This window comes from Chrysochloris asiatica, unplaced genomic scaffold (genome assembly GCF_000296735.1).
Source record: "Chrysochloris asiatica unplaced genomic scaffold, ChrAsi1.0 scaffold00044, whole genome shotgun sequence".
NCBI classification, from domain to species: Eukaryota; Metazoa; Chordata; class Mammalia; order Afrosoricida; family Chrysochloridae; genus Chrysochloris; species Chrysochloris asiatica.
In genome coordinates this window covers 20,851,296-20,866,015 of record NW_006408562.1, presented here as the reverse complement: position 1 = coordinate 20,866,015, position 14,720 = coordinate 20,851,296, and the positions used below count along the sequence as shown (strand labels likewise).

At 41.2% G+C, this 14,720-nt stretch overlaps 1 protein-coding gene across 1 annotated transcript; it reads left to right on the top strand.

The window, feature by feature from the left end:
* The first annotated feature begins 796 nt into the window (after positions 1-796).
* On the top strand, positions 797-12,583 carry SLC19A3 (solute carrier family 19 (thiamine transporter), member 3). Its single transcript, XM_006861932.1, has 5 exons — positions 797-937; positions 3,873-4,674; positions 7,516-7,708; positions 8,654-8,795; positions 12,407-12,583. The coding sequence occupies exons 1-5, from the start codon at positions 797-799 to the stop codon at positions 12,581-12,583; spliced, it is 1,455 nt and encodes a 484-aa protein (XP_006861994.1).
* Positions 12,584-14,720: the final 2,137 nt, after the last annotated feature.

Here is a 14,720-nt window from a genome sequence, read left to right as displayed (position 1 = left end):
TGAGATCTATCAATGAAATACTTTTGTCATTCTCCATTCTCTATTAAAAAAGAACTATCTTTTCCCCATTCCACGTTTTGGTTTGCTGTTGAGTACTTAACCATTACACCTCCAGGACTCCTTTTACCATTTATTTGTAGATAAGCACTGGACTGCTAACTGCAAGATCAGTGGTTTAAGCCCACCAACCACTTCTCCGAAGCCCTATACAGGGTCGCTATGAGTCAGAACCAATTCAACGGCCCCTAACAATCACCCACTACCACCAAATACTTAATAGTCTTGTGATGGAGAAAGCACAAAGAATTCTTTCTGAAGTTCAAGTTCATTGACAAAGCAGGACTTGACTGGCTCACTGAAAGAGTATTTGAGAGCAATTACTTTCCCCCTTGTGGATGATACTTATCTTTTCATAAAACCTTGGGGAGTAATCAGTTTTTCATTATACCCTAGAAGCTGAAAAATAAGAATAAATACAAGTAGGGGAGTGACCACCACTAGTAAGGTCGGCTCGCCATGGAATGGTCATTCAAAATCATAAGGGCAGTATTTTTCTAAGGACAAAATTGAGAAGGGATGGGAAGGTGGGTGGACTGGAAATGGGGGAACCACAGGGAGGAAGTGGGAGAACTGTTGTTACATGGAGGGAATTGCAGTCATTGAGATGAAACCAAGTGGATGATTTGTTGAATGTAAAGCTGATGATTTTGTCTGTAAACTTCCACTTAATTCACAATAAAAATTTTGAAAAGAATAAAAACATGTGAACTTTGACTTTGTTTCCATTGAATTAGCCATGGATTCACCAGCGAGTTACTCCTGGATTTATCCCACTGTAATCCTCTGCCTGTTTGGATTCTTCTCCATGATGAGACCTTCAGAACCATTCCTCATCCCGTATTTATCAGGACCAGATAAAAACCTAACAAACCAAGAGGTAAGTTATTACTCATGCACGTCTCTGTGTGATTTGTAAGTCTAGGGGGCTTGAACAAAAATGAAGTCAAGAGTTTCACTTAACTTGAAGTCAAATTAGCACATTGATCTCAGTAAGGTTCAGTAGAAAATATAGAAAACTTTTCATATTTCTCATGTTCAACTGTGCTTTTCTTACATTCAGAAAATTTCAAGAGACTTAATTTCAAGCCCCAGTGGAGTGCTATAGGATAAACACTGGGCTGCTACCAGGCTAACCCCAAGATTGGCGGTTCAAATCCACAAGCCACTCTTAGAAACCTTATACAGGGTCGTTATGAGTCTGAACCAACTCGGTGGCACTTAACAATAACAGCAAAATTAATTAGACTTTGTGCTTGGGAACATTCCAGATGTTCAATTTCCGTGACTATTTTCATTATAAGCTCTCAGTACAAGGGGTCCTGGTGTGCTTATTGCAGTAGTATAAGCACTGGACCATAAGGTCAGTATGAACTGCAAGGTCAGCGGTTCAAATCCAACAGCCGCTCCTTGGAAACGCTGTGCAGGGTCACTATGAGTTGGAACTGACTGGATGGCACTAAACAACAACCACACGTAACTAGACCTATGCCAGGTACACAGGTCCTAATAAGCTTTCATGCTATTGAAGTACAGGCAGGATCTGATAAAGAATCAAAGCATTTCTGTAGATAGTTTTTCTTACTCAATTTTTAAAAATATTTAACTCAGACAGTGGACTCCTGGTGTGGTGCTGTAGGATAAGCACTGGACTGCTAACTAATGTAAGGTTGGCAGTTCAAACCTCCTCAGAAACCCTGCATAGATTTGCTATGAATTGAAACCGACTTGATGATGCTTAACAACAACAAGATATAAAGGTCCTTAGTTTTCAGCCCTTCCTCTCTCCTCAGAAGGCCATGTCACCTGTGATAGACAGATTTCAACGGAGCTTTAAGTACCTTCAGAGATTCATCTCCTTCCCATATAATATGAGTGTAAGTCAAAAAAATAAAAGAAACAACAAAGCCGCAATATTTTTTTTTTTTTAACCTACCTAATGAATAAGGAGCTCTGGTTACAAGTCAGGCTGCTAACCTCAAGGTCAGCAGTTCAAAACTACCAGCCATTCCATGGGAGAAAGAAAATGCTTTCTGCTCCCATAAAGATTTACAGCCTGGGAAACCCTGCGCAGGGTCACTATGAGTCGGAGCCGACTCCATGGCACACAGCCACCACCACCTTAGTAAATGCAACAAGAAAAGGCATTGATCCAGCTGGGGGATTCGCGGGATTGGCTTTAGAATCTCCAGCAGGGCCATGAATATGCAGGATAGAGGGGCTTCACATGGCTGGTGTACCTGGCAGTGAGGTGGCAAACACACAAAGGCAAGCTTGTTCTGTTGTGGTACCCAAAACATGAAGGAACAACTTCGTTTCAGAGTTTCCTGCATTGTACCTTGTCACAACTAAGACTAAAAAAAAAGAATGGGTCGCGTTTTGAATCCACCCAGTGAATTCACTACAGTCTGCCTCTGTGAACCAGTTATAGGCCTGTCCTCACAGGTGAAGCTCAGTCATGCTGGCCTTTGTCCTGGGCCCTCTGATTTCTACAGCAGCCTCCAGAAAGAAACCCAAGCCCATCTAGTGCATTCCAACCCATAGCAACTCTAGGACAGAGAATTGCCCCAAAGGACTCCCAAGACTGCCATCTTTATGGATGCAAACTGTCACTTCTTTCTCCTGGGGAACAGTGGTGGGTTCATACCACCAGGCTTTTGGTTAGCAGGCATGGGCTTAACCACTCCTTACAACAACTTCAGTGAGACCAACCACCAACTGTGATGGAGACTCATTGATTTAAAGGCTCCTGTTCTCACCCACTATGCCCCAAAGATTATCAGTTCTTTCTGTCTCTGACAATGGAAGTCCCATGCCTTTCTGACTAAACTCCTTGAGCTGACCATGTCAGATGTGAGGTCAGGATTGAGTGAGCCTCGGTAGAATGGAGGCCAAGGAAATGGTAGCCCAGCCAATTTGTTCAGGAGGGAGATGAAGCATAATACTTGTTCCCAATCTCCAATTCTCCAAGGTCATATACTATTTGCTGTTTTCATGTGTGCTAAGAAAAAGATTCTTCTAACACAGTTTCTTTAACTGATGTTGCTCATCTCCTAACAAGACAGTGTATTTTAGTGTTCTCAGGCAACAGAGCCTGAACAACCCAGAAGTGACTGAACAATGTTTAACTAATTTATTCATGGAGTTCTGATATGGCACAGTGGGTTTATGTACTGGACTGTAATGTTGGTTTGAACCACAAGGTCGGCGGTTCAAGCTCACCAGCTGCTTCTCAGAAACCCTATACAGGGTAGCTATGAGTTGGAACCGACTTGACAGCACTTAAAAACAACAACAATTTACTAATAGGACTCCTGGCATGGCACTGTAGAATAAGCACTGGACTGGCAACCACGAAGTCGATGGTTCAAACCCACCAGTCGATTCTTGGAAACCCAATACAGGGTAGTTATAAATCTGAACCAACTCGACGGCGCTTCACAGCAAAAAATTATTCATATACAGATACTGTTTACATTTGATCATTTACATGGGCCAGATCGAATATTAACCAAGTATACTCTTCTAAGGTCGGCAGTTCAAACCTGTGCCACTCCTTGGAAACCCTATATAGGGTCACTATGAGTCAGCACCGACTCAATGGCACAAAACAACATACTCTTCTTGTGGACTTTTAAATATATAAACTGGATGTTGGGTTTGTTGTTTTGTTTTTGGTGTGTGGGTGTGTGTGATGTTCCATAACATGAAGAATATCTAGTTGGATATAGAATTTCATATTGAGCAAGACACATGTCCCTTAATAGTCATTTCTGGTGTTCCATGGTCACGTAATCTATTTTCCATCTCTGCAGATCACCAATGAGATCCTTCCAGTCTGGACTTACTCTTACCTTGTGCTGCTACTGCCTGTGTTTGTCCTCACTGATTTCGTCCGCTACAAGCCTGTCATCATCTTACAAGGGATTAGCTACATGGTCACTTGGCTGCTGCTCTTGTTTGGCCAAGGAGTAATGGCAATGCAAGCTGTTGAGTTCTTCTATGGGATGGTCACAGCCACCGAGGTGGCCTACTATGCCTATATCTACAGTGTGGTCAGCCCAGAGCATTACCAGAAAGTCAGCAGCTATTGTAGGAGCATCACCCTGGTGGCCTACACAGTCGGCTCCGTGCTGGCCCAACTCTTGGTATCGCTGGCAAATGTTTCCTACTTCTACCTCAACGTCATATCCATGGTATGTGTCTCCATGGCCTTCCTTTTCTCACTTATTCTACCAATGCCCAAGAAAAGCATGTTCTTTCATGCCAAAGCCAGCAAAGATATGCAGAAGTCACCCAGGACAAATGCAGAGCTCAATGAACTTCACAAGACGGAGCCTTCAGAAATGCTCACCATTTCCAGGAATCTGGATGTCAGCCAGTTGAGTAGCTCCAAGCTGGAAAATGTGGCTGTGAGAGTCTTTGTGCAGTGGTTCCGAGATTTGAGGGAGTGCTACTCCTCGAAGCGCCTCTTTTACTGGTCCCTGTGGTGGGCTCTTTCCACTGCAGGTTTTAACCAGGTTTTGAATTTTGTTCAACTTCTGTGGGATTACAAGGCACCGTCTCAAAATTCCTCTATCTTTAATGGGGCCGTTGAAGCTATTGCAACTTTTAAAGGTAAGTAAGCACTGATTTATCTTCTTTTAATCAATGTGTTGAATTAGAGCTCCCCAAATTAAGAGATCAGTGTAGGTGACTTTATCCAGGTGTGGTGCTGTATGATAAGCACTCGACCATAGGTCGATGGTTCAGACTCACCAGCCACTCCTTAGAAACCCTATACAGTGTTGCTATGAGTCGGAACTGACTCGACGGCACTTAACAACAATAATAAAAACAACACAAACTTCTCCATGGTGGTACATGGACTCGGTTCAGAAGGCATATGGACCTTTTCGAGAGTGGAAGGCATCAGGAAAAAAATAAGAGGACGTGACCCATCTATTGAATGTATGATAGTTAAAATGAGTAACTAAAAAATGTGGAATCTGGCACCAAGTGGTTAAATTCCAGACTAGTTCCTGAGAGTCCATTTGATCATCAATCAGGAAGACTGTCGCTAAGACTCCTGCTGTTGTTTAGAGGAAAGAGTGGAAATAAATTCGACAACACCCACTAAGAATAACATGTATATATATACATACATGTGTGTGTGTGTGTGTGTGTGTGTATAAGAAGTTTATTTTTTTTCTTAATTGAGCTGATGATTACTGGGAGAGCCTTGTCAATAATAAAGAATTTGATTTAGTTAGCATCCCTCCTCCACCCTCCTTTAAACAATTCAAGTCTGTACACCAAAAATTCAACAATAAAAACAAAACAAACTCTAGCTTTTTTAAGAGATTGACTGGGGGATGTGAGTCAGGAATGTAATATCTCAAAGAAGTCTACCTGTGAAGTTTCCTCTATTGTAAATATTTATGTCTTGGCAAATGGAAATGGAAAAGGAGACTTTGAAGGTATTCTTTAGGCAGTGGGAATTTTCCACACCCTCATTTACAAAACATTTCAGAAACCCCTTGTGTTTTTATTATTGTCTCCATTTTCAGGGACGTCAATTTAATTCCTGAAACCAAGACTGTTGGTATTGACGCTGAATCTTCTTACAGTCCAGTTCCTTGTGGTAGGGGGTTGTTGTTATTGTTAAGTGCCATCGAGTTAGTTCCAACCCATAGCGACCCTGTATAAGGTTTCCAAGGAGCAGCTGGTGAGATTGAACCACCGAACTTGGCAGTTCAAATGGCTTTGCAGTCTGGCGCATTAACCCACAGTGCCACACCAGGACTCCTGTGGGGTTGGGGGGGGGGGAGTGTGTGGCATGGGGAGGTTATATTTCCTCTTAGCTATGGTTCTTTCCTTGTTGTTGTTGTTATGTGCCGTGGAGTCGGTTCCAACTCATAGCGACCCTGTACAGGGTTTCCGAGACTGTAAATCTTTACGGGAGCAGAACGCCTCATCTTTTTCCCACGGAACACCTGGAAGTTTCGAACTGCTGACCTTGCGGTTCGCAGCCTGATTCGTAACCACTATGCTACCAGAGCTCCTTATGGTTCTTTCCTAGTTCACTCTAAAATAAATTTTTAAGTGAGCATGTGGAAACTCTGACTATTTGTTGGTATATGTTGTCAGGAGGACCCAATCACTGGAGAAGGACCTCACACTTGGTACAGTGAAAGGCCAATGAAAAAGAGGAAGACCTGCAATGTGATGGGTGGACACAGTGGAAGCAACAGTGGGCTCAAAGATAGCAACAATTAGGGAAATAGTGTAGAACTGGGCAGGTTTTTGTTTTGTTTTGTTTTTATTGTGAACTCAGTGATAGTTTACATGGGAGAACATCGGGTTTACACCATTGTTTCATTGCAATGATTACAATCTCCTCCGTTCCGTGCATCATCATTCAACAGTATTTTCCATTCCCTTTGGGGGAGGGGGTTAGGGGCTGTACACAAAAACACTCAGGAATATTTAATAATTTAAACAATAAAAGGCACACCCTGCAAACCTGCCTCCTGGCCGCCAGCACACAGCCTTTCTCCTTCCATGAATCCAGAGTCCTCAGCTGCTCCCTCTCTCCATGTCCCCATCTCTGCCTCCATCTCTACTTCTCTGGATAGGGTCCTACCTTCCACTCATTCTCTTCTCCCTTGATGGTCCTGAGGTCCTCTGTTCCTGGAATGTAAGATTAACTACTCCCCACTTCTTGTTGCAAAACTTGTACCTTTACAGTTGTGACAATCACAATTAGTCATGATAACAGTTACTCAATATTGAATCATATGACTCTTATCCCCATCTCCTTTCACCAGACCCATCTAGACAAGATGAAAACTATTCAGTGCGGACTCTACCTTCCCCTGCACACTCTGAAACTAAATTCCCTCTTGAAAACTTGTAAGCCAGTCACTTCATGCCTTTATTGCCCCCTCAGTTTAGGTCCTAGTTCACTCTTGAAAGAGATGATTAATCAAATTAATCAAATCGATTATCCAACTGTTTTGTGCATTAATGATATTTATCTGGCAGTAATGAATGTAGAGATGCAAGGGAAGAATGAGATGGTTCAAGTTATGTGTCCATTTTCTCAGTGGTTTGACAATTTTGTAATGATGCAATTTGGCATTTGTGTTATGCTGTAGTCATCTTTCATGTTGTGATCTGATGTGGTCATATGCACTATTTTTTAATATCAACCTGGTCTTTGTAACCTAACCATATAAATAAATACATGAAGTGTAAGTACAGAGGTGTGTTGCTCCAAAGCCTCAATATATTAGACTAGTCCTTGGAAATCATCAAGATAATTAGAAGCAAGATAAATAGAAAGTAATGATAGAGATGAATAAAATTAATGACCTAATTGAGTACATTGGGTGGTGTTCATTGTTGGAAAATCACTGGGTTTTTAAGAGTATGTTGACATTTTCCATATAGTCAATATATGGCTCTTCTTTTCAGCGGCCCTGGCTGCCTTTGCCATCGGTTATGTGAAAGTCAACTGGAACCTTCTGGGAGAGCTGGCACTGGGGGTCTTCTCATTTGCCAATGCTGGTGCCTTATTCCTCATGCATTACACCTCCAACATCTGGGTGTGCTATACTGGTTACTTGATATTCAAGTCAGGTTATATGCTTCTAATCACTATAGCAGTGTAAGTATCGGCCTTGCTTTCAACTCCTAGACTAAACCAACATGACTTTCTTATTGTATTATACCTCTGGGTCCTCTAAGAACAAACTTTGTTGCTGTTGTTAAGTGCCATCAAGTTGATTCCAACTCATAGCGACCCTGTCTAGGGTTTCTGAAGAGGACATTATCCCTCAATGCCACACCAGGACAGCAAGAACAAACTTTAGAGGGATTTTAATCAACTGTAATATTGAATGTATGACTATAAAAACAAACCCACTGCAGTCAAATTGATTCTGACTCTCACTGAGCCAGTAGAACAGAGTAGAGCTGATTCAATGTTTTCTGAGACTGTAAATATTTACAAGAGCAGAAGACAGCTTCATTTTTTACCTTAAAGCAGCAGCTGGTGGGTTTGAACCACTTTCCTTGCAGTTAGCAGCCCAACGTTTAACCCATTGCACCAACAGGCTCTTTACAGAATGAATAACTCTGTAAAAATTCCTCAGATTAGGTAGTGTTTGCATTTCCATAAAAACTGATTGCTAAACATCATCTAAAATCAGATAAGATCCTATATTCACAAGTTATGAGAAATTAGAACAGTTATGTTTGATTTCTGGGAGCATTCACTTGGTTAGTTCAGAAATTGCACAATATTATACTTAAAGATCTAGCCTTCATTGTATCTTTTAACTCCCTGCTTGTTTGTCTAATCTAGAGGACATTGGCAAGAAATTGTTGTTGTTAAGTGCCGTCGAGTCGTTTCCGACCCATAGCGACCTTGTACAGGGTTTCCGAGGGTGTAAATCCTTATGGGAGTAGAAAGCCTCGTCTTTCTCCCGCGGAGCTATTAAAACACTGTTGTTGTCTCTTCAATGTCTGCCTTTGAAAGACAAGGAAAATCAGGTGTAGGTGTGTTCTTGTTAAAATATATTTCATGATGACTTCATATGCTTCATGATAGATTTCAGATTGCAGTGAACCTGAGTGTGGAACGCTACGCCCTGGTGTTTGGAATCAACACCTTCGTTGCTTTGGTGATCCAGACCATTGTAACTGTCGTTGTGGTAGATCCAAACGGGCTCAATCTGCCAATCAGCATCCAGGTAAGTTGCACAAGTTGTTTTCTTATGGATGTATGTGGTGGGAGCATAGAATAACTAAGCAGCCTTTTCAAAGATTTTTCAACCTTGCAAGTGCCTGTGTTTACATTGCTTGGAAGAATTTCTTGGCTAGGCAGATTTATAGTAAGCACTTCCTTAATGATGAAGGTATCACGTCTTTGTGGTGCAAACAGTTTGCACTCAACTGCTGACCTAAAAGTGAGTGGTTCGACCCCCTCTCAGTGGTCCCTGCTTCCATAAAGTTACAGCCAAGAAGAGACTGTGGAGCAATTCTACTGTGTAATACAAATGGGGTTGCCTTGAGTTGGAATTGACTCCATGGATGTGGGATTGGATACATTACAATAGCACAACATACCAAGTAGGTGTTGGGAACAGAAATCCCAACTAGATCAATTTACCTTCAACCTTCAAGTCTCATCTGGTCACATTCTCGCCATTGTATTCTCCATGTGCCTCTGGTCACCATCAGTTTTGAGGTTTCCTGGGATTGCCACTAAAATGAGCTCAATTTCACATGTCTATGTGGATCTGAATAGAGAGGAGTCAGGCTGGCTGAAGTAACCTCACTGGTGGAAAGTTCATTCTCAGAGATTTCAGTAGCATCTCATTACCTGTCACACACAGCTGAAGACAGGGAAGTAAGTGCCATGTGCCCTCTTCGATACTGCCGAGAGGTAGGATCTGAACCCAAGCATCCTAGTCCCCACATTGCTGATGTTGCATACCTGGCTCTTCTAAACACAGGATCCTGGGTCTCAGCTACCCAGTCCATGTGAATGACATCATTATGCACTAACAATGTCACAAAACACCACTGCCATCGAGTCAATTCCAACTCATCTTAACTCGAGGGTTTCCAAGACTTTTTTTTTTTTTTTTTTAACTTTTTATTGTGAATTGAGTGAAGGCTTACAGAGCAGATCATCAGTTTTACATTCAATAAATCATGTACTTTACTTCATTACTTGGTTGCATGTACCAACAGTAAACAGCATTGACCTCTGTTCCCTTTAACTATCGCATTCCTCCCTGTGTCTCCCTCTGCCTTCATCTTTCCTCTGCTACCCTCCCTCTTGTTGTATATTGCATGCCCTGTCACCCTTGTTGACACGTGTCTACCCTCTATCTCATGAATAATTTTCCCTTCTCCAACCCTCTTAAACATTATAGATTGTTTCTTTCATCAATAAAATATTTTTGTAACTTTTTACAACATTGATTTCATACAATGTTTGTCCTCTTGTGATTGGCTAATTTCACTCAGCATAATGTACTCCGGGTTCAAACATGTTGTGAGGAGTTTCACATATTCATCATTATTCTTCAACATTTTGTAGTACTCCCTTGTGGGTATGTACCCACATTTGTTTAACCATTCTTCTGCTGATAGGCCTTTAGGCTGTATGCATCATTTTGATTGTTGATGTCTCTTGTAGACAGCATGTTGAAGGATCCTGTTTTCTTATCCATTCTGCTTTTTTGTGTGTCTTGACTGGTACATTAATCCATTCATTCAGTGTAATTATTGTAAAAATTGACTGTTGTCATTTTTCTGTGTTTTTTTGGTGCTGCTGGATTCTTTGTTTCACATAATTTTTTATGCTAAGTTCATTTTGTTTGTGAGTTTCCTTGTTATTTTCATCTGTTGTGTTAATGTTTACTAAATCTGATTTTCCTCTTTTTCTATTTTGATGTGCAAGTCTATTATTTTACTTTGAGGTTACCCTGTAATTTATTAATTTTTTCCCTGATTAAAACAGTCTGTTCTATCTTGAAATCTACTTGACTTCCTTGTGATTTGGAAGTTCTGTGTCTACACTAGTTCTTCTTTTTGCTCTGCAGTGACTTTACTGTATATTGATAGCTCTGGTTTCCTATTTTTAGTCTTTAAGTAGTAGGTTTGTTTTAGTTTAAATGCTTCTGTACCTGGATTGAGTTCTGAGTGGTGGTGTCTTGAATGGTAATCTCAGGTTGTTGTCTGCTGTTATTCATTCTCAGTCCAAAGAACACCTTTTAGCATTTTTTTTTTTTTTTTTTGCAAAGTTGTCTGGTCATTCAAAATCATTTAATTTCTGTTTATCAGGAAATGTCCTGATTTAGCTGTTATATTTGCTGGGTTTATGATGCTTAGTTGGCATTCTTTTTCTTTCAGAATTTTCATATATGCCATTTTATTGCCTTCTTGCCTGCATAGTTTCTGCTGAGAAATCAGAACTTAGTCTTACTGGTTTTATAGGTAACTTTTCATTTTTCCTGAGCTGCTCTCAGGATTCTTCCCTTTTCTTTGATTTTGAAAAGTTTGACTGTAATATGTCTTGGTGATTTTCTTGTGGAATCTATCATGTTTAGGGTTCATTCAGCTTCTTGTATGCTTATCTTCTCGTCTTTCATGATATTAAGGAAGTTCTTCCAAATCTCCAACAATTTTTCTCTGTGCTTTTCTCTTCCTGTTTTGGAATTCTGATCATCTGTAAATTGTTCCTCTTCGTGGTGCCCTAAATAACTCTTAGGCTTTCTTTGGATTTTTTAATTCTTTATTCTGATTGTTCTTCTAGCATACTAGTATTAAAGATTTATCCTCAAGCTCACTAATTCAGGCTTCCATTGGTTCACATTTACTCCTTTGCCTTTTCAATGTATTGTCCATTTCTGAGATCTTAGTAATAATCCTCTGGATTTCTAATTCCAGGTTTTACATTATTTCAAACTTTGCATTTATTTTGTCTATTTCTTCCTGTAGTGTTTTCCTGAATTCTTCTAGTTTTCATTATGTTCTCCTGCTTTTCTAGGTCTTTCTATCCATCCTTTGAAGGTACCTAATTATCATTCTTTAGAATTATTTTTTGGTTAGTTCTATTGGCTTTTTTTTTCCCTCAGAAACATGAGACTGTAATCTTAATGGGAGCAGAAACCTTCATCTTTCTTCCGAGGAGCAGTTGATGGGTGTGAACTACCTAACCTACAGCACCCCCACCCCACTGGGCTCCTTTTCAATTACATGGATGGTCAGGAGTTTCAAATACTGAATTTATTGTTGGTGGCAATATACACGCCTTGCATACATTCGCTCATGACATCTCCATAAACAGGTGGATGGCTTTGGTTGAATTCTTCACATGGGTCACCGTTCTGTCTCTTCCCATATTATTTCATCACCACTTATTCAGGCTCTACGCTCCACTCCCAAAAATTCCATTTGGTGCTTTAGATGAACTATTGTCAGTTTATACTCATTGAGATAATTCTCCATCAGAGCATAATGCTCAAGGCAAACATTCTTGGTTAATTGGTAACTGTTGTTCAGCTTAACAGTGGTTTCATGGGACAGTTTGGCTTAAAGTTTAAAGAGTCCTGCTGGGTCAGTCCAAGAGGTCAGCTGTTCAGCCTCTCCTCAGGAGAAAGCTGTGTCGTGTGCCACCACAAAGACTTGCAGTCTTGGAAACCGTAGGGAGCAGCCCAACCCTGCCGTACAGTGGGTTGGGGTTTGAGTTTTGGTTAGTTTAATTAATGGCTTCATGGGACAGTTTTGTCTCAAGGTTTAAGGATGATGATTAGATTTTCACGTGACTGGTTTTTCTGTCTTTCTCCAGTTTTTAGTTTACGGCAGTTATTTTGCAGCAATTGCTGGAATCTTCCTAATAAGAAGCATATATGTTATCTACTCAGCCAAATCCAGAAAGCCACTACAGAGCTCTGCTCCAAGTCAGAATCCAGATGTACCACATCCAGAGGAGTCAAGTCCTGAGACGAAAGTAGCAACGTTCTAGCCTAATCACATTGACCTCTATGCCTCTGAGACTGGACACTGCTGGTCCCAGGGTCCCTGAGTGCAACCTGTTTTGTCAGCTTGGCATGCTTCACAAGTTTGGACACATAGCACTTTTTCTAAAGCACAACAGAACCTCAGCTTTAGACCAGAGAGCCATGTGCCCAACTGAATAGGGCCCATCCTCTCAAAACAACTGGCAAGTTCTGGTTTTGATCACTTGCAAAGATATCCAAATGGCTTGGAAGCTACCTACTAGAAAACTCCAACTGTTCACGTATCAATGGACCCCATCTGTGGCAAGAAGTACTAGCTAGAATGCCCTTGGAGCTTGGTGTAGATATTTGTGTGAACTTGCACAGACTGTACAGAAACCATTTTCTGCCACATAAGCCATTTCTCTCCATGTTTTCCATTAAGTATCTTGCTGTTAAGTGTCGTCAAGTGGGTTCTGACTCCTAGCAACCCTCTATCAAGTTTCTGTGGAATGGCTTCAACACTTTAAAAAGGTCTTGTTCGTCACTCTTCTGTCTGTTTGTCGTACTGTGGTGGCTTATGAGTTGCTGTGACTGTGGAAGCTATGCCACTGGTATTTTAAATACCACCAGGGTCACCCACGGTGGATAGGTCTCAGATGAGCTTCCAGATGAAGACAGATTAAGAAGAAGGAGTGATGAACTACTTCTGAATATTTAGTCACTGAAAACTTTATGAATAGCAGAGAAACCCTCGTAAGCTAGTATGTGGTAAATTTGTCATGCGTGTTTTTCTCTGTGTGCTCCGCTGATTTCTGTTAAGAAACTCTACCTCAAGGATGACTCCAGGTGCTCCTTCATGTCGCAAGAATGACATTCGCCTCAGCTCCTGGCAGCCCTGGGAGAGGCGAATAGCGCTCCCTGCGTGACCACAGACCATGATGCTATTGTCAGTGTGATGTCTAACACTGAAAAACCTAACTAGAAATTGCCAGGGTTCCTAGACATATTTTTTAAATAAGAAAAAAAAATGATGGGAAATATTAAAAATATATATATATGTATTTTTTCTAAATATCAGAGATGATGCTAAATAAGATACACAAACATATGAGAGGGTTTTTCTAATTGTTTGTGTTGTGCTGGGAGTTTTCTGAACACGGCTGTGCTTCCGTTGAGGGTGCAGTGCACAGTCTGTTACTGGGAATAAAGAATGCTGATTCTGGAGATTTGTAGTGCAAACACATACTTTTCTCCAAATCCTCAATTCCTTTCACTGGACCGAAAACAAATTGATCATATTCACTGGTTTCCCCATTGCCTGGTTGAAGGGTTATGAGCACAGACCAAGCTCAAAACCTGCAAAGTTGAAACCCGGCAGGTTACCAAAAGAAGCCTTAGTTCTTCACTTATCAAATGAAAACAAGGTTCTTGTAATATGTTTGCTTTGAGGATTATGGATTAATGCATAACACTAATCGAGATAAAGGTCTAGAATATAAAAATGAAAAATGTCCAATGAATTATAGTTGATAAATATGATCTACTTAATAAGCAATATCTGGAGTCTTGGTGTGGCTCTGTGGGTTAATGCGCTGGACTGCAAAGTCATTTGAACTGCAAGGTCAGTGGCTCAAGCTCACCAGCCACTCCACCACCAGGGTCGCTATGAGTCGGAACCGATTTGACAGCACTTCACAACAACAATAAGCATTATCTAAAGAGCTTTGGTAGCGTAGTGGTTACGAATCGGGCTTTTAACCTTAAGGTCAGCGGTTCGAAACTACCAGCCGCTCCGTGGGAGAAAGATGAGGCTTTCTACTCCCGTAAAGATTTACACCCTCGGAAACCTTGTACAGGGTCGCTATGGGTCGGACCCGACTCGATGGCACTTAACAACAACAACAACAAAGAGCTTTGGTAGCTTAGTCGTTACAAGCCGGGCTTTTAATCTCAAGGTCAGCAGTTCGAAACTACCAGCAGTTCCGTGGGAGAAACATGAGGCTCCCTGCTCCCGTAAAGATTTACAGTCTCGGAAACCCTATAAAGGGTGGCTCTGAGTTGGCACCGACTCCACGGCACATTGCCACCACCACCACCACCACCAAAGTACTGGCTAGACTCCTGGTGTGGCACTATAGGATCAGCACTGAACTTTGAACC